The sequence below is a fragment of the Pan troglodytes genome, chromosome 16, assembly GCF_028858775.2.
Source record: "Pan troglodytes isolate AG18354 chromosome 16, NHGRI_mPanTro3-v2.0_pri, whole genome shotgun sequence".
Classification (NCBI taxonomy): Eukaryota; Metazoa; Chordata; class Mammalia; order Primates; family Hominidae; genus Pan; species Pan troglodytes.
Window position 1 is genome coordinate 54,215,973 of NC_072414.2, and position 26,282 is coordinate 54,242,254.

General features: G+C 46.8%; 1 protein-coding gene across 1 annotated transcript in view; it reads right to left on the reverse strand.

Annotated features, from left to right (window-relative positions):
• LOC467699 (golgin subfamily A member 2) overlaps window positions 1-26,282 on the reverse strand; it is a 71,272-nt gene that overhangs the window by 39,304 nt on the left and 5,686 nt on the right. The window contains 13 exon segments of the mRNA XM_063794425.1: window positions 1-20,726; window positions 20,814-20,961; window positions 21,045-21,100; window positions 21,103-21,147; window positions 21,230-21,320; window positions 21,407-21,455; window positions 21,457-21,645; window positions 22,602-22,768; window positions 23,724-24,118; window positions 24,491-24,578; window positions 24,772-24,879; window positions 24,985-25,074; window positions 25,867-26,008. The exon segment at window positions 1-20,726 is cut by the window's left edge and continues 18,457 nt beyond it. Coding sequence (XP_063650495.1) covers window positions 20,704-20,726; window positions 20,814-20,961; window positions 21,045-21,100; window positions 21,103-21,147; window positions 21,230-21,320; window positions 21,407-21,455; window positions 21,457-21,645; window positions 22,602-22,768; window positions 23,724-24,118; window positions 24,491-24,578; window positions 24,772-24,879; window positions 24,985-25,074; window positions 25,867-26,008 — 1,591 coding nt within the window. The 3' untranslated portion in view covers window positions 1-20,703.

Consider the following 26,282-nt stretch of genomic DNA (forward strand, 5'->3'; position numbering starts at 1 on the left):
TTTTGGGCTCTGGTCAGGCAACCTTAAGCTCCCCTCTTCCAGTTAGCATCAACAAGAGCAAATTCCTTCAACCATGCAGGAAAGGGTTCCCGGACCCAATACTCAACTACCAACCTTGTTCCCCTTAAACTCTGGAAACTCACAGCTATTTTTCAATGCCTGCTTTACAGCCCCAAATCAATCAATCAATCTATCTATCTATCTATCTATCTATCTATATCTATCTATCTATATATATATATATATATAACAAACCTGACTGACTCCCTCAGAAGCCCACATTCTGATAACTCTTTTGTAATTTGCACAAAAGTTTTTTTTAAACCTGCACAATAGCACTTCCCCCAGAAAGGCTTTCTCGTCAAGGGGTAAAAACCTAGAAGCTTTGTGTTCTGTCCCATCCCCAGCCTCGGCAAAGACCCTTAACCTACACCTAAACACTGATATATTCTCTACATGGGTATTTATTCTGCGGACCTCAGGCTTCCTGGACTAAAGCAACTCATAAATGAGACAATTTTTTTCCTTCAGTTTCTTTTCATTATTTGGGGATAAGAGTGTTTCTTTTTTGTGTTATGTATTTTCCAAATCTCTCACAACGACATTTTCTCCCTTTTCTACATAGCATGAGGGCTGAGAAAGCCCAAGGTGAGTTGCAGTTGGACAGCCCACAGCTGTATACAAGGCACTTCAGGGAGAGGAGGGGTGGTAACATTGTCCCTCCCACTGTGCCTGTGATTGTGCCACAGAGCACAAAGGAAGCCTCCCATCCCTGACTCACTTCAGACTTCTGTCCAACACCTGTAACACCATCCCAGTTACCACCCAAAGAGAAGTCTCAAGAGAGTCCTGAATCCCTTAGCCTGTATGTGACAGCTGGTCTTTTACCCTTAGCCCAACAGCCTTCTTCAGAGTCACCCAAAAAGCTCTTCCAATTACCATCAACCTAGGAACCGACATTTTCACGGGTCTATATCCTCACCCAGGACGGGGCCAACTGGGGCTCCATCTTTCAGCACGTCACTCCAAAAGGGCAGCTCCGGGCCCTATACTGAGTGACAGCAAAGGCTCTCAACTAGCACCCCAAGGAGAAAAGTTCTTAACACCACTGCCACACTCCTCATGTCACTATCTAATTTTCTGGTCATAATCCAACCTCCCACAGAACTGATACCTCTGCAAGCTCCCTTTCCACCTCTGATCTGAGGTCAAAAGTTTGTTGGTCTCCTCAGATTCTCTCTCAATTGGAGGAAAGGACAACATGTAGGATACTTGAGAGAGTTCAACCTCAGGTTCCCACTAGAATCCAACACTCTTTACCACTTAGTCCAGCAGCACAGAGCACAGGATTTCAGGGTGTGGGGACAAATAGCACATCCTAAATTCAGGCATTTTGGTGATGTTAAAATGGAGGGGAGAGCTGAGAGATCAAAGAAGCAAATCACCAAACACGACTTTCCTGTATAATCGACATTACGTGTCTAGCGTCCTGACATTTGGAAAAGGGTCTAACCATGAAGAGGCCATTTGCAGCGAGCAGCTGCCTAACAATGAATATCACCTATTCCCCTCAGTCCCAAGATTCCTCCTACTCTGACACCAGTCACCAGACCCACATTCCCGAAGCGTACTGAATTGGGATTCAATAACAGCAAGACTGAATCCCAAATTCTTAACCGCCTTGAAAATTATACCTGAACTACTGTTTAATTACCTCTGTAACATCGTTCCTGAATTCCAGGACTGCTTACAGTGACGAGGCACTAATTCAGGAGAAAGGAAGAGGTCATATTTTTTCTAATCCCAGGCTTGCCCATCCCCACTCTCGTTTCCTTTATGTTCCCAACCACTGTGATGAATCTTCTCTAATTACTGCCACCAAGAATGCTGCTATTTGTATATAGGTTTAACCTATCCTAAAAATGGGTTTTAAGAACAAACCCTCGCCCTTCCCCAAAATTTTAAAGGTAGTCCTTCGTTCAGGTTCCCTGTTACCAGGAAACTTTCTCACTTTCCTAGTTCTGGTCTCAGGAAAAACACCTTCCTCCCATCCCACAATGCCCAGCAACTTGGGGGAGTCCACATCCAGATGCAGTTCCAAGTCAGGCCCACAGCGTTTGCTCTCATTAACCAACTACAGAGCTTTTGCGCAGCTCACACACCCAACTTAACCTGCAAGCCAGAAAAAGGCTGCAACAGCTAGAGAGCAAAGTATAGTGCCCCACCAGGGAGGGAAGTCACCAAAGGCCATAGTCTTTTAATTTTTTAAACTTAATAACACACTTGTTAAATGACTTCTCTAATGACATCAAAGTGACTTAAAAGTCATTTCAAGAATTGTCTTTCCTGTCTCATGCAGGATGGTAACACCCATGTTTATATCATTATGAGAGCCTGAGAGGACTTTGATAGGGAAAAGAAAGGAACAGAAAGAAAATAGTTACGTCGTGTGTGGTAGAAGCCCCTAGGCTTGTCTGACTTGGCAGAATCTGTCACTTGGGCACAAAAAGGCTGGGTCGGTGGAATTCTAATGGGTTCTTGACTTCACTAGATGGATGACTAGGATCCCAGGGAGTCGCTTAAAGAGCAGGAAGCATGTCTGCTCCCCTCTGGTTGTCAGAAAATCTGCTTAAAAATCCTCAGCTTTGAGCTGAAGAAAAGTGGCCTGCGAGGTTGGCAGCTGAAGCTCAGTATTCATGGATGGAACCGTAAACTTCACCCAACTTAACATTCACTGTACAGCCCCTTCTTCCCGTGACAGAGTTTTCATATTTTCTAGGGGTTTATCCAAAAGCTGCCCCACAGGCCAGATGCACTGTTTAACAAGGCTTCCGCGGCTTCTACCTTACGTCATCCAAGAAGGCGTTTTGTTTGTTTGTTTGTTTGTTTCCTAAGGCCACTATCACCACAAGAATATACGACTCGCCTGGCCACATGGTGAAACCCTGTCTCTAATAAAAATACAAAAAAATTAGCCAGGCGTGGTGGCGCATGTCTGTAACCCCAGCTACTCGGTAGGCTGAGGCAAGAGAATCACTAGAACCGGGGAGGCGGAGGTTGCAGTGAGCCGAGATCGCGCCACTGCACTCTAGCCCGGGTAACAAGAACCAAACTCCGTCTCAAAAAAAGAAGAATAATATATGACTCGGCTACAGTTCCAGGTCTCAGTTAACAGTTTAGGTTTGGGGATGTCCCACCCTCCAGAGCTCCAGTGGGCGTCCTCCTGCATGGGGGCCCCTACTAAATAAACACCAGTCCCCGCCATCCGGCCCTAACGGAAGGAGGACGTGAGGCGGGAAATCAACGCCCTTTAACGGCTGCGTGGGGGGTGGTCTCCCGCGCCCGCCGCCAGGGGCTTCCGGGCCTAACGGGCCTTCCGGGGCGGCGCCAGGGGCCCCGCTGGGCGGTGGGTCAGAGGAGCTGGGCGTCCTAACCCCTCCTCCGTGGCGGGGTGCAGGGAGGAGCCCCAGCCGCGGGCGCCCTGCCCTGCCCTCCCCTGCCCTCCCCTGCCCTGCCTGGTGGGCTTCGGCGGTGGCCCCCAGCTCCACACACGGCCGCAGGGTATAAACACGGGGCGCATGGGTTACCTGAGATTCGCCCGAGTCTGGGCCCAGCGAGGCACGCTGTTCGCGGGGCCCTCCTCCCCTGTTCCCCTTCCAGTCGCATGTCTTCCGGTGACTTTGAACAGTGTCACTCTCCCGGGTCACCATGGCCGGGGTGCCGGTCTCTCTCTGCGCAACGCTCCTCGGAAGTGAAGCCATCTCCCCGTCCCTCTGCCCTTACTCACAGGCCCTGCTACCGGGCCTGTCCTACCCCTGCTTGGAACCCTCTGGGTGTCCCCTCAGCCATCTGGGGCTGAGCCCACTTGGCTCTCCTGCCGTCTCCCCAGGAGGCAGCTTGTTGTGAAGCGCCTGCGTCTAGTAACCTGTCGCTGCCTTGCTTCTAGCGCCTCTTAGGTCTTTCTGATGTCTTCTCTGCTGTATCTCCCCTGCCTCATAGCCTTTATGTTGAAACTCTCCCAGGTTCAAAGGGTTTTTGCACCGGGAAGCCATACTCACCACTATTTGTGTTGTTTTGGGCTCAATTTATTAAACTCATACATCTGATACCATCTCTAAAAGCATTTTTTAATTGAGCGTCTACTCATTAATTCCTCGTTTAATTATAAATATCCCTACATTATTTAGATTACAATCAAAAAGTGAGTATAGTTTAGTTCTTTGAACACTTTAATGACTTAAACAGTAGACACAGCATATACTACACAACTTTACAAAGTTATTTACAAAAACTTCACTGGTTTTATACTCGCCCAAAAAGGCAACAATTAAACTTTGTTTCTTACACTTATCCTTTAGCAGGGCAGAGGGAGACATATGACCAAATGGTGACAATTTATTTGTGATAGATGATACGAGGGTTTTGCATTGTCCTTTTATTTGTATTTTTCACATAGTAGGGTTTTGTTTTTTTGGTGAGTTGTTTTTTTGTTTTGTTTTGTTTCGTTTTATTTTTTTTGAGACTAAGTCTTGCTCTGTCGCCCAGGCTGGAGTGCAGTGGTGTGACCTCGGCTCACTGCAACCTCCTCAGCCTCCCGAGTAGCTAGGATTACAGGCGCCCACCACCACACCTGGCTGATTTTTGTATTTTTAGTAGAGACGGGGTTTTGCCCTGTTAGCCAGGCTGGTCTTGAACTCCTGACAAGTGATCCGCCCACCTCGGCCTCCCAAAATGCTGGGATGACAGGCATGAGCCACTGCGCCAAGCCCAGATTTTTAAATGTATTTTACATTTTAAGATGGGCAGATACATGAAGAGATTTTGGAAACAGGGAAGAACAGACCAAGCCCTTTGACAATCTAATTAAGTCTGTCGGCCCTTCTGGGGCCCCTCCTAATGCCCCCAGGCCTTTTCCACACAGTGCAGTTCTGACAGAAAGCGGGAGAGGCATGGAAGCTTAGGGGAAGCTGAGGGAGACTGCTGCGGACAGGGCTGGTGGGGGTTCTGCCATGGTTTGGGAGGCAGAGGAACCTATTTGATTATATAATACCTCTCCAACCGAGGAATCAGCCAACCCTGCAGATTGGTGTGTGTGTGAGGAAAGCAGGTATAGAAGTGAACAGGGAGGAATTGCCCAGAGTCACAAAGGGCTCCCCCCACCCTTATTCTCATCAGTCTTCTCCTCTATTCTGTTCTTTTCTTGGTCGCCTTTCCCATTCAACAGTAAGTGTAAGGCCAGACTCCAAATAAAGGCCGCTAAAGTATTCAAAATAATTGTGGAGAGTGTAGAAGTTGAGACATTCGGCTTTGAAATCAGAGAGACAGCTTTTGTGTAAGCTCTCCCACCTATTAGGTGTGCGACGCTGGGAAAGCAATCTAAACTCAGAGCCTCTGGTTTTTCATCTCCACGTTAGTGATGCCATAACTTGTAGGGACGACCATCCGTCACAGCGCCTGTCGAGGTCAATGCTCAGCTAACGAGAGCTAGCAATGCTCCTCCTGCATTTCTACCAGCGTCCAGCCCGGATGCCTCTAGTTCCCTTTAGCACGTGTGTGTCCTATTCTCATCTGCTTCCTGGACTCAAGTATGAGGGAGTGGAGCTAAGATGTTTTCCTTTCCAAAGCGCCCTTTGCAGACTGTGAGGAAGGATGGGTGCTCCTGACCCTTACAGCCCGTTCAGGTGTGCTGGGGTCCAAGGTCCCAGGTCTCTGGAGGAGTTTGCCCAGAGCTAGAGTCCACCTTCACCCAGAGGGCATGGAGGGTCTTGCTCAGGCTCTGACCCAACCTCCTAAGGAGTGCCCAGCTGAGGGCCAAATGTAAGAGGCCCTCCCATTCCCAATCCCATTCTGACCTGACTGTCTCCACACACTTCTATACTCCCTAAGAGGAAATACTTGAGTCACAAGACCCCAGGGTACTGTCCACTCCTCCCCAGTCCAAATCCCACCTCCTCCACAACAAGAAGGCCCCAGTCTGGAAGCCCAGTCTGTCTGGGACCTCTGCCTGAAGCCCTGCCTCTCCATCAGGGGCCCTTCATCCACCCTCCGTGACCACCATATCCCCCACCTTGACCTCTCCTCCTTCCCCTGCTGTGACCCTTCAGGGCACTCTTCCCTATCTTGCCTTTTCCCTTCTCCCACGCATGTCTAGGACACAGCGCCTCACCAGGCTTTGGCGCTGGAGAGCTTCTGTACCTGCTGAGGGACACTCCTACCAGGAAGAGTGGCCCCACAGTCAAATGTCATCCCTCAACTTCTCCTGGGCACATTTCACTATTTCTTATACCCTTCTCCCCCATGCCCTGGGGCAGCCCTTTATCCTTTCACTCCCAAATCTGTCCCCATCTGACCTTTTCTGAGAGGTTTGATGAGAGGTACATTAAGTCTGAGAGAGACAGCTCCAGCTTTAAAAGTGGGGCTTTGAGTGTCAGTAACTGGGGATTGTCAGAGCTAGCCTAGCAATGGAGACAGGGACTCTGGGCCCCTGGAGTCTCATTCTCAGGTCTGAGCCCACTATGATTGTTTGCCCCCAACCAGGTGTGCCTCAGTAGCTGGGTATAAACATGAGACATGTGTCTCCCTGGGACGACTGTGAAATTTGTGGGTTTGTGGTGGGGGGCATGTAGAGGAATATGCCTTTTTATTTACTAGTAAAGAATACGTGTCTGATCATGAGTGTTACAAACTGGGAGGTAATTATGAGCAGAATGGGAAAATAGAGTAGAATTTCTAAATCAACAGGGGACACAGGGGAGAATAAATGGAAAAGAAGGAAAAGCAAAAAAAAGGATATAGTTAAATGGTAAACATAAAATAAGATGAAAAAATAAGAGGGAGTATAACAATTATTTTATGAAATGTGAGTAGGCTGAATTTTTCAATTAAAAGAGACTACATTATTGGGTTTTGTTTTTTCTAATATATTATTTAATATATTGTTGAACAAGAAATATACTTAAAACAAAATGCTTCCAAAGCAGTTGATGAAAATAAAGTAGTTGACAAAGCCAAATACACACACACACACACACACACACACACGCAGAAATAGTAGTAGTATTATTTTATTAGGCTACGTTGAATAAATTATGTAAAAAATATACACACTACACAATCCAGCACCTATGTGTTTTAATAAGCAAAAACTATTAGACATGCAAAGAGAACCTTGATTTTAAAAACACAACTCAGGCCGGGTAGGGTTGCTCACGCCTGTAATCCCAGCACTTTGGGAAGCCGAGGTTGGAATATCGCTTGAGGCCAGGCATGTAAGACCAACCTGGGCAATGCAGTGAGATCCTGTCTGTACAAAAAAAAAAAATTTTTTTTACTTAAAAAAATTAGCTACTTTGGAGGCTGGGGTGGAACAGATCACTTGAGCCCAGTAGTTCAAGGTTGTAGTGAACTGTGATTGCACCACTGCACTCCAGCCTGGGTGACAGAGCAAGGCCCAGTCTCTGTCTCTCTCTCTGTCTCTCTGTCTGTCTCTCTCTCTCTCTCTCTCTCTCTCTCTCTATATATATATATATATATGACACACGCAATTCAGTGGGAGATTTAAAAATACCTTCTAAAGGATCCCTTTTGTGTTTGTTGTTTCAAAATTAAGACAAAATAATCTTAGAATTTTAATGTAAATGTCTAAAATAGCTAACAAAATCATGGAAACAGAGACTACTGTGAGAGTCTTATCTCACCAATGTTGCATAAGTTCCTCAAGAGAGCTACTGGATGAAGAAGGGCTTAAAGCACAGGACTGTCCTGGGCACTGCTGTATGCAGAATGGAGAGGGTAATTCTGAGCTTTTGACTGCCTGGAGAACTGGTACAGGATCAGCTATGAGAAGCTGACTTTGCCAGAAGAGAGACCAGGGCAGGGTGAGCCCTGCTGGAGGCTCTAGTTGGTGGTGGTGAAGCCATCAATAGAAACTTGAAAAAGTACAGGGCTGTGTTATTCAGTTCATGAAAAAGTATAGGGCTGTGTTAGTCAGTTCATGAAAAAGTACGGGGCTGTGTTAGTCAATTCTTGTTGCTATGAAGAAATAACCGAGACTTGGTAATTTATAGAGAAAAGAGGTTTATTTGGCTCACAGTTCTGCAGACTGTACAAGAATCATGCTGCCAGCATCTGCTTCTGGTGAGAGCCTCAGGAAGCTTTTACTCATGGTGGAAGGCACAGGAGGAGGCAGCCTATCACGTGGTGAGAGTGTGAGCAAGAGAGAGGGAGGAGGTGCCAGACTCTTTTCAACATCCAGATCTCACGTGAACTCAGAGTGGAAACTCACACATTACCAGGAGGACAGCACCAAGCCATTCATGAGGATAGTGACCCCATGACCCAAACACCTCCCGCTAGACCACACATCCAACTTTGGGGATCACATTTCAATATGAGATATGAGGAGGAAAAACATCCAAAGCATATCAAAGGCTCAAGCCCTCTCTAGGATTGGGGAACATGCAAGGAGACAATGACGTATGAATTGGCTGGACAACATTCAACTATTCATTAAACAAGCAGGTACTACAGGTGGGATAATAGGCTATCATTTCTGCCAGGCAAAAATGTAGTTTTTCTTTGGCTACCACTACTAAAGGAGACATTTTTCTTTAAAAGAATATATAAACTTCCCAGCTTGGACTTTAAGGTGCTTGGAACTGATTAGGTCCTCTCAGAACCCGGCCCATGGCCCTAACTCTCTTCTCTTCTCTGACCTTAGGGTTGGCTCTCTTGGCAGACCAGTCCTCTCCCTCCATTGTCAGCTTCAAGAGAAGGGAAGAAAGACGTCTGCAAAGGTTCATGTTTTCAGAGGGGGAAACAGAATAAGTCCCAGTCAGAAGGGTTGACTAAATGGGCCAGGGGTGGAAAAGTAGAGAGAAAATTTTGTTTCAGGAACATTGAGGGAAGAAACAATAAGCCCTCCTGTCCCCTCTCTCCAGGACCAAAAGTGGTCTTCAGTAGCTGAACCAATACCATGGAAGAAAATTTGAAAGGAATTAAAAAAAGAAAGCTGACGGGAAATGGAAGTATTGTAAGAGACATTTCCAGTCACCTTGGAGAGGTGCAGGCATTAGAGCTCAGAGTCTCTGGCCAGACTGCCAGGGTTCAAGTCTTGCTATTATACCAGCTATGTGACACTGAACAAGTTACTTACAATCTCAGTTTCTCAGTTTCTTAAGTGTAAAGTGAGGATGAAACAATAGTACCTACCTCATAGAGATGTTGGTCAGGTAAAAAGAGTTCCATATTTGTAGACTGCTTCAATAGTTATCTGTTGCACAGCTATCAATATAGCTGTTATTATTATTGCTCCTTTTTCCAGGCATGGCCTCTCCTGGTACCCACTGTGATGTCATATACTTTCAAAGGCCCCATCAGGGCTTCTCTGACCTATTAGAGAGTGACAAACCCACTCCAGGTGTGTTTCATTAAAGAAGTTATTCCCATTTAGTTGTGGCTTGTGGAATTTGATTCCCAGAAATAAATTTGAAAAGTCTTGGAAAGTGTGACTACTGTGTTAGCAAAGTGTGGCTGGGTGGGATTGGCATTAGGGCTAAAAGACCTTTTCAGACTCTTGATCTTTGAGGGTCCCTACTGTTGCCTCAGAGTGTAGCCAAACAAGAGCCAGAGGGCCTGAGAATTGTCACTGGTGGGTTGACAGAGATTTGCTCTCCTAGTGCCGCTCCACAGTGGGTTTTAGTAAACTTCTTGAAAGAGCTTGGAATAAAATTGCCACTGGGGACTATAAGACTAACTGCTGCGCAGCCACAGAACTGAAAGATGAACCCTGAGCTGTTCCACCTGGCAGGGAAGCAAGGCTTATGGATGAGGGGCCTTGTGGGAGGTGAAGAACGCAACAGATGGTGGCAGCCCCCTCCAGCAGGAGAGTCCTGGGAAAAGCCATGTCGGAGAGCTCTTTGTGGCTGATGCTATGTGGCATAAGTTTGACCCAGCTCAATGTCTAGAATATAGTACTCTTTAAATGTCTGCTGAATGACTGAATGAAAAGAGGTGGCTGAGGAAAGCATATGCTGAGAGGATCCTCTAGAAGCCTCCCTGATTAATAATGATCAGCTACTCCCTGAGACCTTGAAGAAGAAGACAGTGCTAGAAGCTGCTGCTCAAAATATCTAAAAGTCTGCAGAATAAATCTATGGCCTCCACTAGGGCCCATAAGTGGAAATTTGGAAAACCTTGATAAGTCCCATAGTTCCTGCAAGGGACTCCTTGAAATCTTAACATAACCTATCTAAAACCTCTAAAAGGAAGTCTTGGAGCCCCTGCTGAAATCCTTGGAGAAACCCTCCCAGGAAGCCTTGCAGCCCTGTCTGAAGCCCTGGGAACACAGCCAGGAGTGATGGACAACCTTTTGGGGCTGAGTCAGTCGCATGTGTGTATTAGGGTACTGGGCTCTGCCTTTGTAGCAAGAGTAGGAGGTGGGGAGGAAGGTCAATGTTGCTTTGTTTTAATACCATTGGCTTTGTCTCAGCTACCTAGACCCAAAGAGACTGGTCAAAAAGGAGAGGCCAGGGAGCTTCCAAGTATTTGATCAAGATAGTGGGCTTTGGAAATATTGACTCTTAGTGGTGGTCAGCTGTGGGGCTTGAAACCATTTTTTTCTAGTTTTTAAAATTTTTTGTTTTTTTTGTTATTGTAGTCTTTTATTTGTGTTTTCTCCACATATGTATTGAAACCACTTCTTGATAGTTTTTTGTTGAAAGATGTTAGAATCTAGGAGAGCCTGCAGGCAGCCAGGTCAGGGCGCAGATTTTGACAAACACGAGTACTATCTAATCATTTGTGACCCACTGGGGCCCAACAACAACAACAACAACAAGTTGTTCTTTGATCACAAATAGATGATTGAAGTAGTTCTGCTCATGTACTCAGATGGCTTCTTTCTCCAGGCCTCCCTAGAAAAGATTTCTTTGAATGCATTTAGCTGTGAAAGGAAGACACACAAACATTCAAGTGCTGAGATTATGTCAGAGACAAATACAGAAGCAGATTCAAGAACAGCTTCAGAACAAACAAAAAATGTAGATTGATACCATAGCAGAGGGAAAGGGAAGAAATGAATCTGAAAAAGAGATGAAAAGAAGGCAGTGAAGACACAAATCAAAACTCACAGTATCAGAAATGAGCAGACAAGAAGAGCACTGCTATCAACTGGAAGATAGTCATTCAGACAAAATATAGCCCAATATAGTCATTCAAACAGACAATATAGCCCAATATAGTCATTCAAACAGACAATATAGGCATCTCTGGTATAGTTGGTGAGCTTCTTTAGAAAAAATCTCTTTCTATAATTCTGAGAGAAGAAAAATGAGATATGAGAAAAGTAGTTTGAGGGATGTGTCTGAAAGGAGCAGAAATGGAAAGAGACAAGGATATATTGGGACCAAATAATAGAAAATTGTTTTCTCCTTCTTCTCTCCCACTCAGCTCCACCCCCAAAAGTGTGGAACCCTAAACCCAAGTTCCCAGATACCAGCCAAGGTATCCTTTTCAAGGATAGCAGTCTCAGGCCTACTATGTTAACTCTTCTCTGCACAAGTTGCTTCTGGTGAGTCCTAGCTGATGTGCTCCCAACTAGCCTTCCTTTCCAATCCAGCTAAAAAGTTAAAATCCACCTCTGGCCTTGGGCACCATTTAAGTGACCTGAAACAGTGTAGGTGATGCTGAGTGGCTTTGCTGTAGGGAAATGAACAGAAATGCTCCCAAGCTGACTTAAAATGGAGAAAGTTCCTAGAGTTACTTCTGAAACCTGACACCCCTCAACCTCACCCCTACTCCTAAACTCACAGCCTCTCCATGGCCTGATAGAAACAGGTCTTGGACCTGGCTGCCTTAGGGTGGGATTCCTCTGGTTGGTAGCTTCTGCCCTGCATGACTGGGAGCCTCCTCTCAGTGTCCTCAGTAGGTTAGGGCTGGGCTCGGTGGCTCACACCTGTTATCCTAGAACTTTGGGAGGCTGAGGTGGGAGGACTGCTTCACCTCAGGACTTTGAGAGCAGCCTGGGGACTTGGGAGGCTGACACAAAAGGATTGCTTGAGCCCAGGGGGTTGAGACTCTAATGAGCTATGATTGTGCCACTGCACTCCAGCCTGGGTGACAGAGCAAGACCCCATTTCAAACAATCAATCAGTCAATACAAATCAGAAGATCAGCTTGTGAAATGGGGGATTGTATTCTTGCAGTGCCCTCTTCCCACCTCTTGGGTACTCAGGGCTATCCCTTTCTACTGCATCTCCAATATCAATCATCCAGAAGGATCTAGAATCATACTGATATTAAACAAGCTTGAAAACGATATGAATAGTTTTTTTAAGGCTAGGCTATTCCCCCACGATGAGCTCTGGAGGTGAGCTTCCACCTGCAGTCCAGGGACTCAGCCATTCTGCTTCCCACCTGAAGATCACACTGATGGAGTGGGATTCCTATTGGTTTCCCTACCTCTCCCTGGAGGGATGAATGTTCATTCTCCTGGTTGGCAAAAGGGCTGGGCAAAGATGGAGCCATCATGGCATTTATCGCTGGAGTCATCCTTGGGGCAGATCTAATTGTCAGCAGCTCTGTCGCCTAAAATCAGACAAGGAATGGCTGGAAATTAGGAGTTAAAGGCAATTCAATGGCTATTACAAAAAAGTAAAAAAATAAGAGATGCTGGAAAGGTTGTAGAGAAAAGAATGCTTATACACTGTTGTTGGGAGCGTAAATTAGTTCAACCATTGTGAAAGACAGTGTGGCAATTCCTCAAAGACCTAAAGACAGATATAACATTTGATCCAGCAATGCCATCACTGGATATATACCCAGAGGACTCTAAATTGTTCTGTTATAAAGATACATGCACACGTATGTTCATTGCAGCACTATTCAGAATAGCAAAGATATGGAATCAACCTAAATGCCCACCAGTGATAGACTAAATCAAGAAAACGTGGTACATATATATACACCATGGAATACTATGCAGCCATAAAAAAGAATGAGATCATGTCCTTTGCACGAACATGGATGGAGCTGGAGGCCATTATCCTTAGCAAACTAATACAGGAACAGAAAACCTAACACCACATGTTCTCACAAGTGGGAGCTAAAAGATGAAAACACATGGACACACACAGAAGAACAACACATACTGAAGCCTATCGGAGGGTTGGGGTGGGAGGAGGGAGAGGATCAGGAATATGGGTATATGGGTTCTAGGCTTAATACCTGACTGACAAAAAAAAAAAAAATCTGTACAACAAACCCCCACAACACAAGTTTACCTATGTAACAAACATGCACATGTACCCTTGAACTTCAAAGTTAAAAAATAAAAAATAAATACATTATAGCAATTTAAAATGTAAAAACTTGATTGAAATACGATTCTTCTGGTATTTTTTACAGTTATTTTGTTTAGGTTTAGGAGTTAGAATTTCCCTAGATATATTTATCTTATGAGAATTCAAGAGTTTGTGGTAAGACCAAAATCAGATTTTAGGGGAAAATAGTAAGGGACAGGGAGACCTCATAGCAGTCAAATCTGTGGGATCCAGGATTGGGACCAGAAACACACTCCTTGATGGGTTTATGTTGAAAGGTTTAGAGCTGGGGGCTGCACATTCAGAAATTTAGATTCCCAAAAATGCCCTATACTCCTTCCCCTGCTGATGGAAACTGGGAAAGCCTTAGTGTAGCATAGCCAGAACCGGAAAACTAAACATCATTTGGAAGAGAGATTTTTCTAGTGTCTTTTCTGAATCCTATGTCTTGTGACTTGTGCTAGGTATGTCTGAGCATCCACCTTTTTTAAGGGGAATTTGCATCCTAATTGTAGAAGGCAAATTCACTGTTTGCTTGGATCCCCCTCCCAGAATTCACCCTGGGCTCATTTGTACAATGCGGAAGTTTGTTTATAGCTCCCTTGGCCCATATTTTGTGCATGTTTTGCCCTTTTTAAAGAACCTCTTCCCCTGTACCTCTGACCTTCCTCTTCTTTCTCTCCTTCTTCTCACAACTTACTCATGTAGAGATAAAAGATCTGACCATTTATATCCTAGAGTGTTTAATGTTTAAGAAGGTCCAGGCTCTTCACCTAAGGAAATGAAGCTGATATACTCAAATGCATTATTAGCAGGGTTTAGTTTACTTACCTCTTTAACAAAGTGAGGCTTTCCTGATGCTCCTTAAATTCCCAAAATGCTGTCACAGAGACATGTTCCCATTGGTCAAGGAGCCTCTCAATAGTTCATAACAAGCCCCTAAGGATGGTAGCTCTTTTCCCTATTCTCTAGGGCAGAATCTGACAAGAGTCCAGGGAGGTCAGTATTCTTGATCCACAGATATTGTGGCATGGGACAAATAGACATTGCAACCTCATCTTGACTTAAGCTAGTGTGTTCTGCCTCTGTAATTGGTTAACTACCCTTTTCCTTGAGTCCTTCTGCCCTCCATTGCTGAGTTGGTTCTAGTCTGCCTGTGACAGTGAAATATAATGTGCTTATTTAGGAAAATTAGCCAAACATGCAAGCAATAAAAGAGAGACAAAATAGTAACTAAGAGTGACAAGTGTGGAAAAAGACGAATGCATAGATAATATGTACACATATAGCAGGAAATAAATATGACAGGAGAAAATATGTAAAAGAAGGGACAGTAAAGCATAATAACAGAATTTAGAGATTTATTCTAGGAATGCAAGAGTGGTTCAACATACAAAAATCAATCAATGTAATAATATAATATACCACATTAATAGAATGAAGAGAAAAAGTCTGCGTGATCTTGTTTTGTTTGTTTTCTTTGAAACAGGGTCTCATTCTGTCACCCAGACTGGAGTGCAGTGGTGTGATCTTGGCTCACTGCAACCTCTGCCTCCTGGGTTCAAGCAATTCTCCTGCCTCAGCCTCCCAAGTAGTTAGGACTACAGGCGCGCACCACCACGCCCAGCTAATTTTTGTACTTTTAGTAGAGATGGGGTTTTGCCATGTTGGCCAGGCCAGTCTCAAACTCCTGAGCTCAGGCAATTCACCTGCTTTGGCCTCCCAAAATGGTGGGATTATAGGCATGAGCCACCGTGCCTGGCCTCACATGATCATTTCAAATGATGCAGGAAAAGCATTTGACAAGCTCCAACATGCTTTAGTGATAAAAACACTCAGAAAACTATGACTAGTAGAAGGGAACTTCCTCAACATAATAAAAGGGTATTTATTTTTTAAAAATCACAGTTAACATCATACTCAGTAGTAAAAGACTGAAATTTTTTCTAAGATCAGGAATAAGACAAGGATGCCCATTTTCACCAGTGCTATTCAACATCATACTAGAACTTCTAGCCAGAGCAATTAGACAAGAAAAAGAGAGTGCATCCAAATTGAAAAGGAAGAAGTAAAACCATTCACAGATGACATGATTCCATATATATACATATAAAAATCCTAAAGAATCTACAAATAAAATTATTAGAGCTAACAAATTAACTCAGCAGAGTTAGGGTACAAGGCAGAAAATCAGTTATATTTCTATACACTAGCAATGGACAACCCAAAAAGAAAATTAAGAAAAGAATTTCATTTGTAATAGCATCAAAAATAATAAAATACTTAGGAATAAATTTAACCAATGCAGTGCAAGATTTATACACAGAAAACTGCAAAACATTGCTAAAAGAAATTAAAGACACCAATAAATGGAAAAACATTCCATATTTATGGACTGGAAGACTTAATACTTTTAAGATAGAAATAATGACCAATATATATTTTTTAAATCCTAAAGAATCCACAAATAAAATTCAATGCAATCCCTATCAATGATCTTTTTTGCAGAAATAGAAAAGCTCATCCCAAAATTCATACGGAATTGCAAAGGGGCCTCAAATAGCCAACAAACCTTGAAAAAGAGGAATAAAAGTGGAATTCAAACACTTCCTGATTTCAAACTTACTACAAAGCCACAGTAATCAAAACAGTGTGGTACTAGCACAAGATTGACATATAAATCAATGGAACAGAATTGAGAGTCCAGGATGAAAGCCATACAAGCAGGGTCAATTGATTTTCATTCAACAAGGATACCAAGACCATTTGAAAGAATAGTATTTTCAACAAATGGTGCTTGGACAACTAGATAGCCACATGCAAAAGAATGAAGTTGAACTCTTACCTTACACTATATACACAATGAACTCAAAATGGATCAATGATCTAAATATAAGAGCTAAAACCATAAAACTTTTAGAAGAAAACATAGAGGTAAATCTTCATGACTTTCGATTTGACAATGGTTTTTCTTAGATATGACACCAATAGATTCATTCCGTACAGGAAGCAACTGCTTTTTCCCTAAACTTTTCTATGTATTATAATGCTTTAGAAAATAAACTTAAATTGTAATGCCTTAGGGAAGTTATTTTATTATTCAAACAGAGAACCCATGGTGGCCAGACATTCCCCAATGCTGCGATGCTAAGATGAGTGAGAAATAGCTCCTATACCATAAGGTTCTTTAGAGTTAGTGGAGCTGATCTTAGGGTGAAGCTGGACTTGGGAGCTGAAACTAGGATTCACCCCTTAAAGGTAGCCTCTGTGCATGTGTTAGGAAGTTGCCTAGAAACCTCCGAACCAAGACTAGGTTTGGGTATATGGAGTTCTCAGGTGTCAGTTTCTGGGGAAGCGAACTGTGGGAAAAACATGGAGTTCTCTTGGCTTTTGTAGAATGTAGGTCTTCACTGCTGTTCAAAATTAGGGCCTGGGGCTGCCTCTTTGAGGTAGATCAGTTAACAACAGAAACTGGGTAGTGCCTGAAAGGGTTAGCTTTCGTTGATGGTAACAGTAGGTAGTAGGTCAGGAGGACAACTCAAAGGAGCCCAGAGAGAGATGAGATAGGACACCCTTGACTGACCACTTCTGACCTACTGGGACAAAGCATGGAGAGGAGGGATGAATGGGCCCTGCCCCTGTGGGAAACACTAGATGATGCTCTTTCTCTTAGCTACTCTTTTACCCATTGGCTCTCCTGAGGCCCTGCCATTCCTACTTAAAAGAAAAAGTTTATCAGATGACAGAATAAGAGATCAAATTTGTAAAAATCAGAGAAACAGGTGAGATATGCAGAGAATGAGAAAAAGAAAGGTAGATAGTCTTGCAAGCAAATAGGGGTAGAAATAAGGCCCCAAACAGGAAGAGATTAGTGACATCAAAAGTGGAGACAGAATGGGTCGCTGGAAGAAGGATAAGGGCAAGAGTAAGGAAAGAAACAGACATGAGGTTAGTAAGAGTGCTTCAAGAGGGGAGTCATCTTGCAGTATTCTCTCTCCTTTTCATTGTTTAGACACAAGCATATACACAAGCATATTTTAGCTGTCTTCCAACTCTCTCCCTCTTCTCCCCTTTCTCCTTTATTCCATAATAAGTGTTCAGAGCCTGACCACACCATGCACTAGGCTAGAAATAAAGAGGAAAAAGATGAATGAAACCAACTCCCCGCTCTTCATCCGCTGCTTGTGAATTATGTGATGCTCTCCAAAGGGCAGGGATCATGACAATTAACTTGTAAGTTGGGCTGTAGTTGGGTGCCAGGCTGGGGTGGGCGGGGCATTCTGTGTATATATCAGAGGAAGACTGATTTTGATCACCCCAAATTTGGGTCCACGGCTGCCAGATTGGCTGAAACTATACTTGGGCTAGGGAGCCCAGCGACCTGAGTTGTGGCTAAACATATAGACCCTTAAAGTTTATGGCTCCCCTGAGTGCTAGTTGGATAATTTAGGATTGCTAGGTAGGCAGCTGTGGCATCCTCACTCACTTATATGCACATATTGTGGAAGAGATCATTAGATTTTATCCACTTTTCCTGAAATAATACATATTAATGGAATTAACACACACAGAGTTATGTACTATTATCAAAATTTGATATAAGATATTTCACCATCAAATTATGGTTCCTCATCACATCTCCTTTGGAAATTGCTCTCTCTGCTGCAGATGGCATCACTAGGGCCCACATTTGGAACCTCTCCCAAGATGTGCCCTAGAGTCTATGGAGTTTGGATGTTTTATTCCAGCTCCTCCTCCACGCCTTTTGATGCTGTCAGCATTCTTCAGAGTAGGCTCCTCTTAGGTTCCTTGATTTGCACATAATCTCTCCTGCCCAAATAAACTCAGCCATGCTTAGCAAGAAGCTGCATAACTCATAGGAAGTGAAATTTAAAATCATCCCCATCTTTGCCTTTCTAAGCTGCTGCTCAAAAGAGAATCCAGTAACATAGAGTGAGGTCTAGGGTTTCCAAGGATCTGTACTTTCCCCTATATCTGGAGTGGGGTAGCTGATGTCACTTCCAAATCTCTGGCTTGTGAATAGGTTCTTATTCTGCCTGTTTTTAAACATGCCACCCTCTCCCACTGTTGGCATCTGTGGGCCATATGGAAAGAGGGAACTTTTTCTCTTGAGCTTCTGTGAAGTACGGTTTATTTTCTAGCTTTTCCATTTCTCTTTTCAATGCTGAAGTATTTTTTAAGACTTCCTTTTAGTCAACAAGTGCCTTCATGTTTTGTCTCCTCTTCCCTTAGCAAAACCAAAAGTAAGGTATCCTTTGGCAAGGAGCCAGGTATATCACATCAAGGTAAAATGACCCATGGTTCCTCATTTTGACATTCAACTTACTGCCCAAAGGAAGATTTCAGTAGCCAACAGGAATGTTGCCCCTCCAAAGTGTGCCACCTCCAGTGAGCCTCCCTGTCATGCCCGGCCTGTGGACAGCCAGCCCCCGCCATCACTTCAGTCCCCCGCCAAGCATGGGTGTACTGTGTAGGCAGCCATGTGGCCTGATAGTCTCTACCAGTCCTGCTGTCTCTCGACTGAGAATCAAACCCATCCTGAATGATGGGAAATGTGTCCTCTGCTAGCTGTGTTTTCAGTGGAGCTCAGGGGAGGGAAAGGGCCAAGCCATTACTAGGGTGCTGTTGGGAGCAGTGAAAAGGCCACATCCTTTCCAAAGGACACTTTTCCTGGAAAGCCCCTGGAGCTTAGCTGGCTCATCCTATGAAGCCGGTTCTGGCCACTAGGGCACAGGGCCATGAACTCAGCCTGGAGGAAGCCTGCGGGGCAGCTGGCACTCTGGAGGGACAGACAGAACAGGCCACCAGGTGCAGACAGGCAAGGGAGGCAGGAGGATGGAATGGAAGATGCCTGGGCTGGATGGAAGTCAGTGCCCTTGGGTGCTGGTACCTGCCTTCCCGGCCACCGCTAGATCAGGATTCTGAGCCTGTTGGCTGTCAGGGCTGGACTGTGCCCCATAGGCACCACGGCAGTCCCCGTGGAATCCCCCAGGTGTCACCAGGCAGCATCCAGGAAACAGGCCTGGAAGGTCCCCATCAGCCCAGTTGGACATGCTCAGACACTATGGGGCTCCCCATTCAGTGGCACAAACTCCAGGAGCCAGTGAAGGAAATAGGAACACACCAGGATGAGCAGTATGGCTAAAAGCTATTTATTCCAAAATGAAAAGCAAAATAAACAGGAGTCTCATCACCAGGGAGCCATAACCCCATCCCTGCCTCCTTCCTCTGTCATATGCTATCAAATAAGTTTCCCAGCCACAAATAATTATTAGAACCTCCTCCCCATGTGCCAACTCCAACCTCTGCTATGTATGATACAGGGGGCAGCCCTACCCCCAGAATATACAAAATGTTACACAGATACAATATGTACACTGGGGAAGGGGACCCACCTCCAGCAGCTCGTGCCCTCGCCTGGTCTACATTAGCTCCATTGTCCTGCCTCAGCTGCCTCTCTGAGTAAAATGGGTGCCCCCATGAGGGAAAAATCGCTTTAGTGGGATTAACGCCATCAGAGAGGCCATGAGGCTTCCTCGAAAGAAATAAACTCTGAGCCTCTAGCTCTTAAATAACAATAATCATCTTCCAGAAATTTAAGGACTCAGCCCTGGCCAAGGCGGCAAAGGGTCTGCACTTGTTTGTCTCAACCCATTAGACAGGCGGCTTGTCTTGCTACTCTAAGGGTAAAAGGGTGACTGGGAAGGGGTGCTAGGGACATGATAGGGGCACAGCCTCCAACCCCACTTCTCCAGGCTTTGCTGACGGTGGCCTGTTTTTATTATTTTTTATTTTTTAAATTTTTACCCATGACTATTTTTTAATCCCATAACTTTTTTTCTATAACTTTTCCATAACTTTTTTCCTTAACTTTTTTCCATAACTAACTTTTTTCATAACATTTTACCTACAGCTTTTTTCATAATTTCTTTAATCCCATAACTTTTTTTAATCCCATAAATTTTTTCCCATAACTTTTTTTTAATCCCATAACTTTTTTTTTTTTAATTTGGTGGCCTGCTTTTAGATGACAGTGATCTTCACCTCATCTGCACCTGTCTCCCTCATTAGATAGGGGTCTTATTTTGCTACTGTAAGAGTAAAGGGGTAACTGGGAAGGGGTGGCAGGGACGTGGTAGGGGCAGACTCTCTGGTCCCATTTCTCCAGGCTTTGCTGACAGTGGCTGGCTTTTAGATGATTGTTACTTTCATCTTGCTGTCCTGAGCTCAGTGAAAAATGGGGATGCAGGGGTTGCTGCCCAAGCCTGGGCGCTCCTGGGGGTTCTGCATCTCATGAAGCAGCCGCATGATCTGCTGTGCGGTGGGGCTGTTGTGGGGAAAACCCTCCCCAGCCTCTTCTTGTTCAGGCTCCACACTGTGGGAGATCTTTGGAGACAGGGAGGCAGGGCTCAGAGCACTGTGTGAGCCCTCCCCTCATCCTGCCAGCCCACCCTGCCCAAGGGCTCTACTCACCACCCTGCTTGTTGGCAGCCCCAATCTCCTGGGGGGCTGGGTCCCATGGAGCAGGCTCATCAGCAGGGTTCTGGGCAGCTGCCAGGAATCTGCCATGCCACTTGTTGCAGTCGCCCACAAGCTGCAACACCAGCTCCAGCAGCTTCACCTGGAGGGAGGGGTGCTCAGCTGCCACGCCCGTGCCCACACCCACCCCCACCTCCACCCCTGCAGAGATGTTGCACGCCCTACCTTCATCTCCTCCTTGTCCTGAGCCAGCCTGCTTATGTACTCATTCTCCCGGTCCACGTCTTCAGCACTGACCTCTGGCTCTGGTATGATGTGATGTACTTTCCTGCAGGAGGACAGGGCTCAGACACTGGGGCCCCTCTGACCACCTTGCAGCTCCCCCTGCCATGCCCTGACCTCTCGCTCACTGATGGTGTCTGTTTGTCCAGACAGCTGAATGCAGCGACATTCCAGTTTCTCCACCCGCTCCTTCTCCTGCATGAGCTCCATAAAGCGGCTCTGGAGTCAAAATAATGGGGTCACATCCCCGCAACAACCTGCCCCGCCCCCACCCTTCTTGGCCATGCCAGGAGAGACTCACTCACCTGCAGCTTCCCCATGGTCCCCTGCAAGGCCCGGTGGGTCTCCCCACACAGAATCGCCCCCAGTCCCTGGGGCTGAGGCTGCTGCCTCTGGCTCCTTCTGGGCCAAGGCCACTGGGTAAGACAGGCACTGGCAGTGCACCCTTTGCTCCTTCAGCTGCCCATGTAGCTGTGCCTGCTCCTCTTCGGCACTGGCTAAAGCCAAGTTTTAAAATGCCACCTGCGGGCAGGAGGTGCGCATTCTTGTAGGGGGATACACAGGATGAACGGGCCAGGGCAGTAGAGAGAAGCCCTTCCCTTGGGGCCTCAGAGGGTGCACCTATTGGTCTCAGGTGAAATGGTGTCTGACCACTGGCTCCCAGGGAAGGGGTGAGGGTCCAAAGAAATCAGAAGGCAGAAAAACCAAGAGCATAAGGGTGTCTGGGAGGGAGGAGAGAGGGAGGAAGCAAAGGTGGGACATGGGGAGTCAGGCTCATCATGGTCTCCCAGCTCTCCAGGTCCTCCAGGATGCTCAGCATGGACCAAGGCTCCTCCTCCTCCTCACTCTCCAGTCCATCTCCTATGGGGGTGGGGCGGGGCAGTGACCAGAGGGGTCCTCAGACAACCCAACAAGGGAGTACAGTGGGCCCACCTCTGCCCCCACCCTCACTGTGTAACCCTAGGCCAGCCCCTCCCCAGAGAGGAATGAGTAGCTGCTCTTTATTTTTATTGCATTTTTTTAAAGAGCCAAGGTCCCGCTATGTTGCCCAGGCACAGTACCACTACCTATCTACCTGGGAGTTCTGACCTGATCCATTTCTGATCTGGGCCAGTTTACCCATCCTTAGGCAACCTGGTGGTCCCCCACTCCCAGGGCACCATATTGATGCCGAACTCAGTGCGGACACCCCGTCGGCATAATGATCAGCTGTTCTAAGGGTCTCTTCCAACTCCTCAATCCTATGCTGCTAACAGTCCCCTGCTCCTCCAAGGACTTTCTCCTCTTCCTGTGACTGGTCTCCCCCGTACCTTCCCCAGGGAGACCCATGAGACTCAACTGGGCCTGTAGCTACTGGTTCTGCTTCCAGGCACTCCTAAGGGGTCAGGAAAGAGAATGAGAAGGCATGGATGTTGCCAGGTCTCATCCCCCTCGGGGACCTGCCCTCAGCAACTCCCTTTCCTGGGTCTCCTGCAACTCTTGGCAGGCCATCTCTGCTACTCTTTTCTCTGGTGCTGCAGCTGGTCCACGAGCTGGATCTGCAGAAATAACTGCCTGTGCAGTGCCTCCTCCTCAGAGATCAGCTGCTGATAGTACTGCTGCAGGAGACCTCGGCACTGGTCTCCCCGCTGCGGCAGGCTCTGAGCCTCTTGGTTCTTCAGCTCCACCTGCAGGAAGACCCTGGGTGTGAGGGCAGGTGGTGGCTGGCTTCCAGATTCTGGGCCCAGAAATAGGGTAGCAAGGGTACTGTGGGACTCTGTCGCCTGCCCAGGCCCCTGGCCCCTTGCTCCAGGCCTAAGTGACCGCCTCCCTTGCGGAGAGCCCCATGCCTCCTTCCCCAGCCTCAAATCACACACCCATTTCCCACCATTTAACCTGTAAGCCACAGGTGGAAAAGCAGAAGGAGCCAACCACCATCTGCTAAGTGTGCTACATGCCTAATGCTTTCCATGTATTATCTCATTTAATTCTGAGCACCTCTGTGAGGAAAATGCTCATTTCCTTTTTAAGTGAAAGAAACCAAGACTTAGAGATGGAAAGTAGTTCAATGGTGAGCAGTGGAGCCGAGGCCAGAATTCAGTTTGAATCTAAGGAGCCTCTTATACCACTGTTTTTTCCCTGTGATTGGGGGTGCTCCATGTCTCTAGCTGGGACAATAGCCAGCTAGAGGATATTGGGAGGAGTCCAAGGCTATCCACCTCTAAAAGTCAGAGGGCAGGAAGCAAGAAACAGTCACGGCACTGCCCTGGAGGCTGCTAGGGTCACCTGTACCCCAGGCTGGAGCTGCCTCTGGCCTCCCACCTCCCTTCCCCAGAGGCTGATGCCCACTTCCCTGCCCTTCTTGAATTGGGCGGGGGTTACCATCTCCTTCAGCTCGCCCAGATACTTCTTCAGTTCGTGTTTCTGGGAGAGCGCGCGCCTGATGGTGGTACGGTCGTTCCGCACGGTTTGCCTGAGTGCCTCCACCTGCTCCTCTCAAGGCTCGGCTTTCCACTCAAGCTCCAGCAGCCTCTCCTCTTGCTCCAGAATCCTTTCCTCTTGCTCCAGCAACCTCTTCCTGCTCTTGGTTCAGGCGACTCAAGCCCTCATTTTCTTGCACATGGGCTTAAAGCTGTCCTGTCAGATTCTCCAGCTCCTTCCGCAGGTGTTCAGCCTCTGCTTGTAGCTGCTGCTCCACCTCGGAGGGCCCTGCTGGGGGCTCCGGGAGTAGGGGTTCAGCTGAGAAAGGAAGCGGCCTTCCGCTTCTGCTCTAGCAGCCTCTCCTGCAGCTCCAGCAACCTCTCCTCTTGCTCCAGCAACCTCTCCTCTTGCTTCAGCAACTTCTCCTCTTGCTCCAACATCCTGAGCAACCTCTTCCTGCTCCTGGTTCAGGTGACTCAAGCCCTCATTTTCTTCCACTTGGGCTTGAAGCTGTCCTGCCAGATTCTCCAGCTCCTTCCACAGGTGCTCAGCCTCTGCTTGTAGCTTCTGCTCCACTTCGGAGGGCCCTGCTGGAGGCTCCGGGGGCAGGGGTTCAGCTGAGAAAGGAAGCCGACAATAAGGGCCTCTGGATTCTCAAAAAAAAACCCTCCTCTTGGTGCATAGCTCCTCTCAGGTTCCCCAAACTTGGCCTCCCTGCTAATGACTCCTCGCGCCCTGATGGTAGCCAATCTTCCAAGCCACTTTCAGATAGAGACAACTGTGGGTGGCTGACAACACGCACTTTTTCCTCTTTGCTGATGGGGACATTGAGGCTCGTGGAGATGACAAGACTTGCCGTCTCCTAGCACAGACCTCTTTCCCTCTGCCTCAAAGCCTTTCCATGCATCCACCTCCCTGGGGCATTCTCAGCCATCCCCACAGCCCTCTGACGCCAGTCCTGCTCCCAGGTCACCCCAGCCCCAGCTTACCCATCTGGTTCCTTAGTTCAGCCAAGATCGTCTCCAGCTCCTGTACTAGACTCATGCTATGCGCCGTCTCCTCCCTCAACGTGTGCACCTGCCCAAAGCACAGGGGGAAAGGGCCCTGCAGAGAGGGGCTGTCAGCTGGACAAGCTACCATCTCCCTCTCTGCCCCTACCTCCACAAAGCCCAGACCCATGACCACCTCTGGCTGTGCTCCTCCCATTTCACAGATGCCTGGAACAATCAAGTGACCTATCTACGGTGGGGGCTGAAGGGTCAGGTCTCACCTGCTCTGACATCTCCCGCATCCTCTGCCACCACATGGCACTCTCTCCATGCAGATACTCGGCATACTGCTCTCTCTCCATTTGCAGATACTTCAGCCACTCCATCACCTGCAAGAATGGGCACAGAAGTTAGGAAGGGCTGTCTGGTCCTCACATGCTTCTGGCCCCCTGGGGTCACCTTCCTTCCACATCCCTCCCTCTGCAAAGCCTCACCTGCCCCAGGTGTGCTTCCAGCTGTGCCCATTCGTCTGTGGGCTGCTGTAACTGCTGGTTAGCATCAGGGGCTTCACACCAGCTAGATAACTGAATGATGAAGAAAGAGAAGTTTCAATCTGAGGAGCCTGGGCTGTTCCACACAGTGCCCCTTAAAAGGGCTAGAGCTAGGTTCAATGTACAACTTGGTCAATAAAGATCTCTACTGTGAAGGTGCTTTCCTTTAGAAATAAAAAATTAGGTAATTTTAAAGAGATCTCAGGCCAGGGATGGTGGCTCATGCCTGTAATCCCAACACTTTGGGAGGCTGAGGTGGGTGGATTGCTTGAGCTCAGGAGTTAAAGACCAGCCTGGGCAACATGGCGAAGCCTTGTCTCTACAAATACAAAAATTACCCAGGCGTGGTGGCATGCGCCTATAGTCCCAGCTACTTGAGAGGCTGAGGCAGGAGGATTGCTTGAGCATGGAAGGCGAAGGTTGCAATGAGCCGAGATCACGCCACTGCACTCCAGCCCAGGTGACAGAGCGAGACCCTGTCCCAAAACAAACAAACAAAAAAATAAGAAATCTAGTCTCTATTATTACCGTGGAATAGTCGAAGTGTTGGCTCAAACCTCAGAAGGAAATAAACAGGCTCATGAGCTAGCCGTATAAGTGTAATCTATAAAATAATGATTTTCATCTATGCTGCATTAAAAAAGAAAAAATTTAAGCCCTAGCCCTGAGATTCTGATTCCCCAGATCTATGGCAGGGCCCCAATCTGTAGATTTTTAGCAGTCTCTAGAGGATTCTATGGCAGGACCAGAACAAGGACTCAAATTTTCCAGCTCTTGGCTAGAGCCTTCCCATACCCCACCACCCCTGGGGCTGCAGCCTCTCACCTGTTGAAGCGTGAGCTCAGTGAGTTCCAGTTTCTTTTTCAGCTCCTCCAAGTCACACTGCATCCCTGCCTTGTCAATCAGTACAACTTGAAGCTGCTCTGCCAAAGCTGAGTTCTCCTGCTTCAGCTCCTTATTGCTGTTGCTACGGCCAGAGGCAGTAGAGAAAGGAATGAACAAAGAACAGAAAGGGCTGCTTTGGTGATCAGCCCTCTACCCTCACCCCACAACCACAGAACCATGGCACTGGAAGGGACCTCAGGAATCAAAAGTCACAGGTGGCAGGCCAGAGAGAAGACATGAGTTCCCCAAGGCTATCCCATGAGTCAGAGGCACAGCCGGCCCTAAAGCGTAGCCTGTGCACGCATTCAAACCTGTGTGACCACGTCACCATGCTCACATGCAGCCCTTCCACCTCC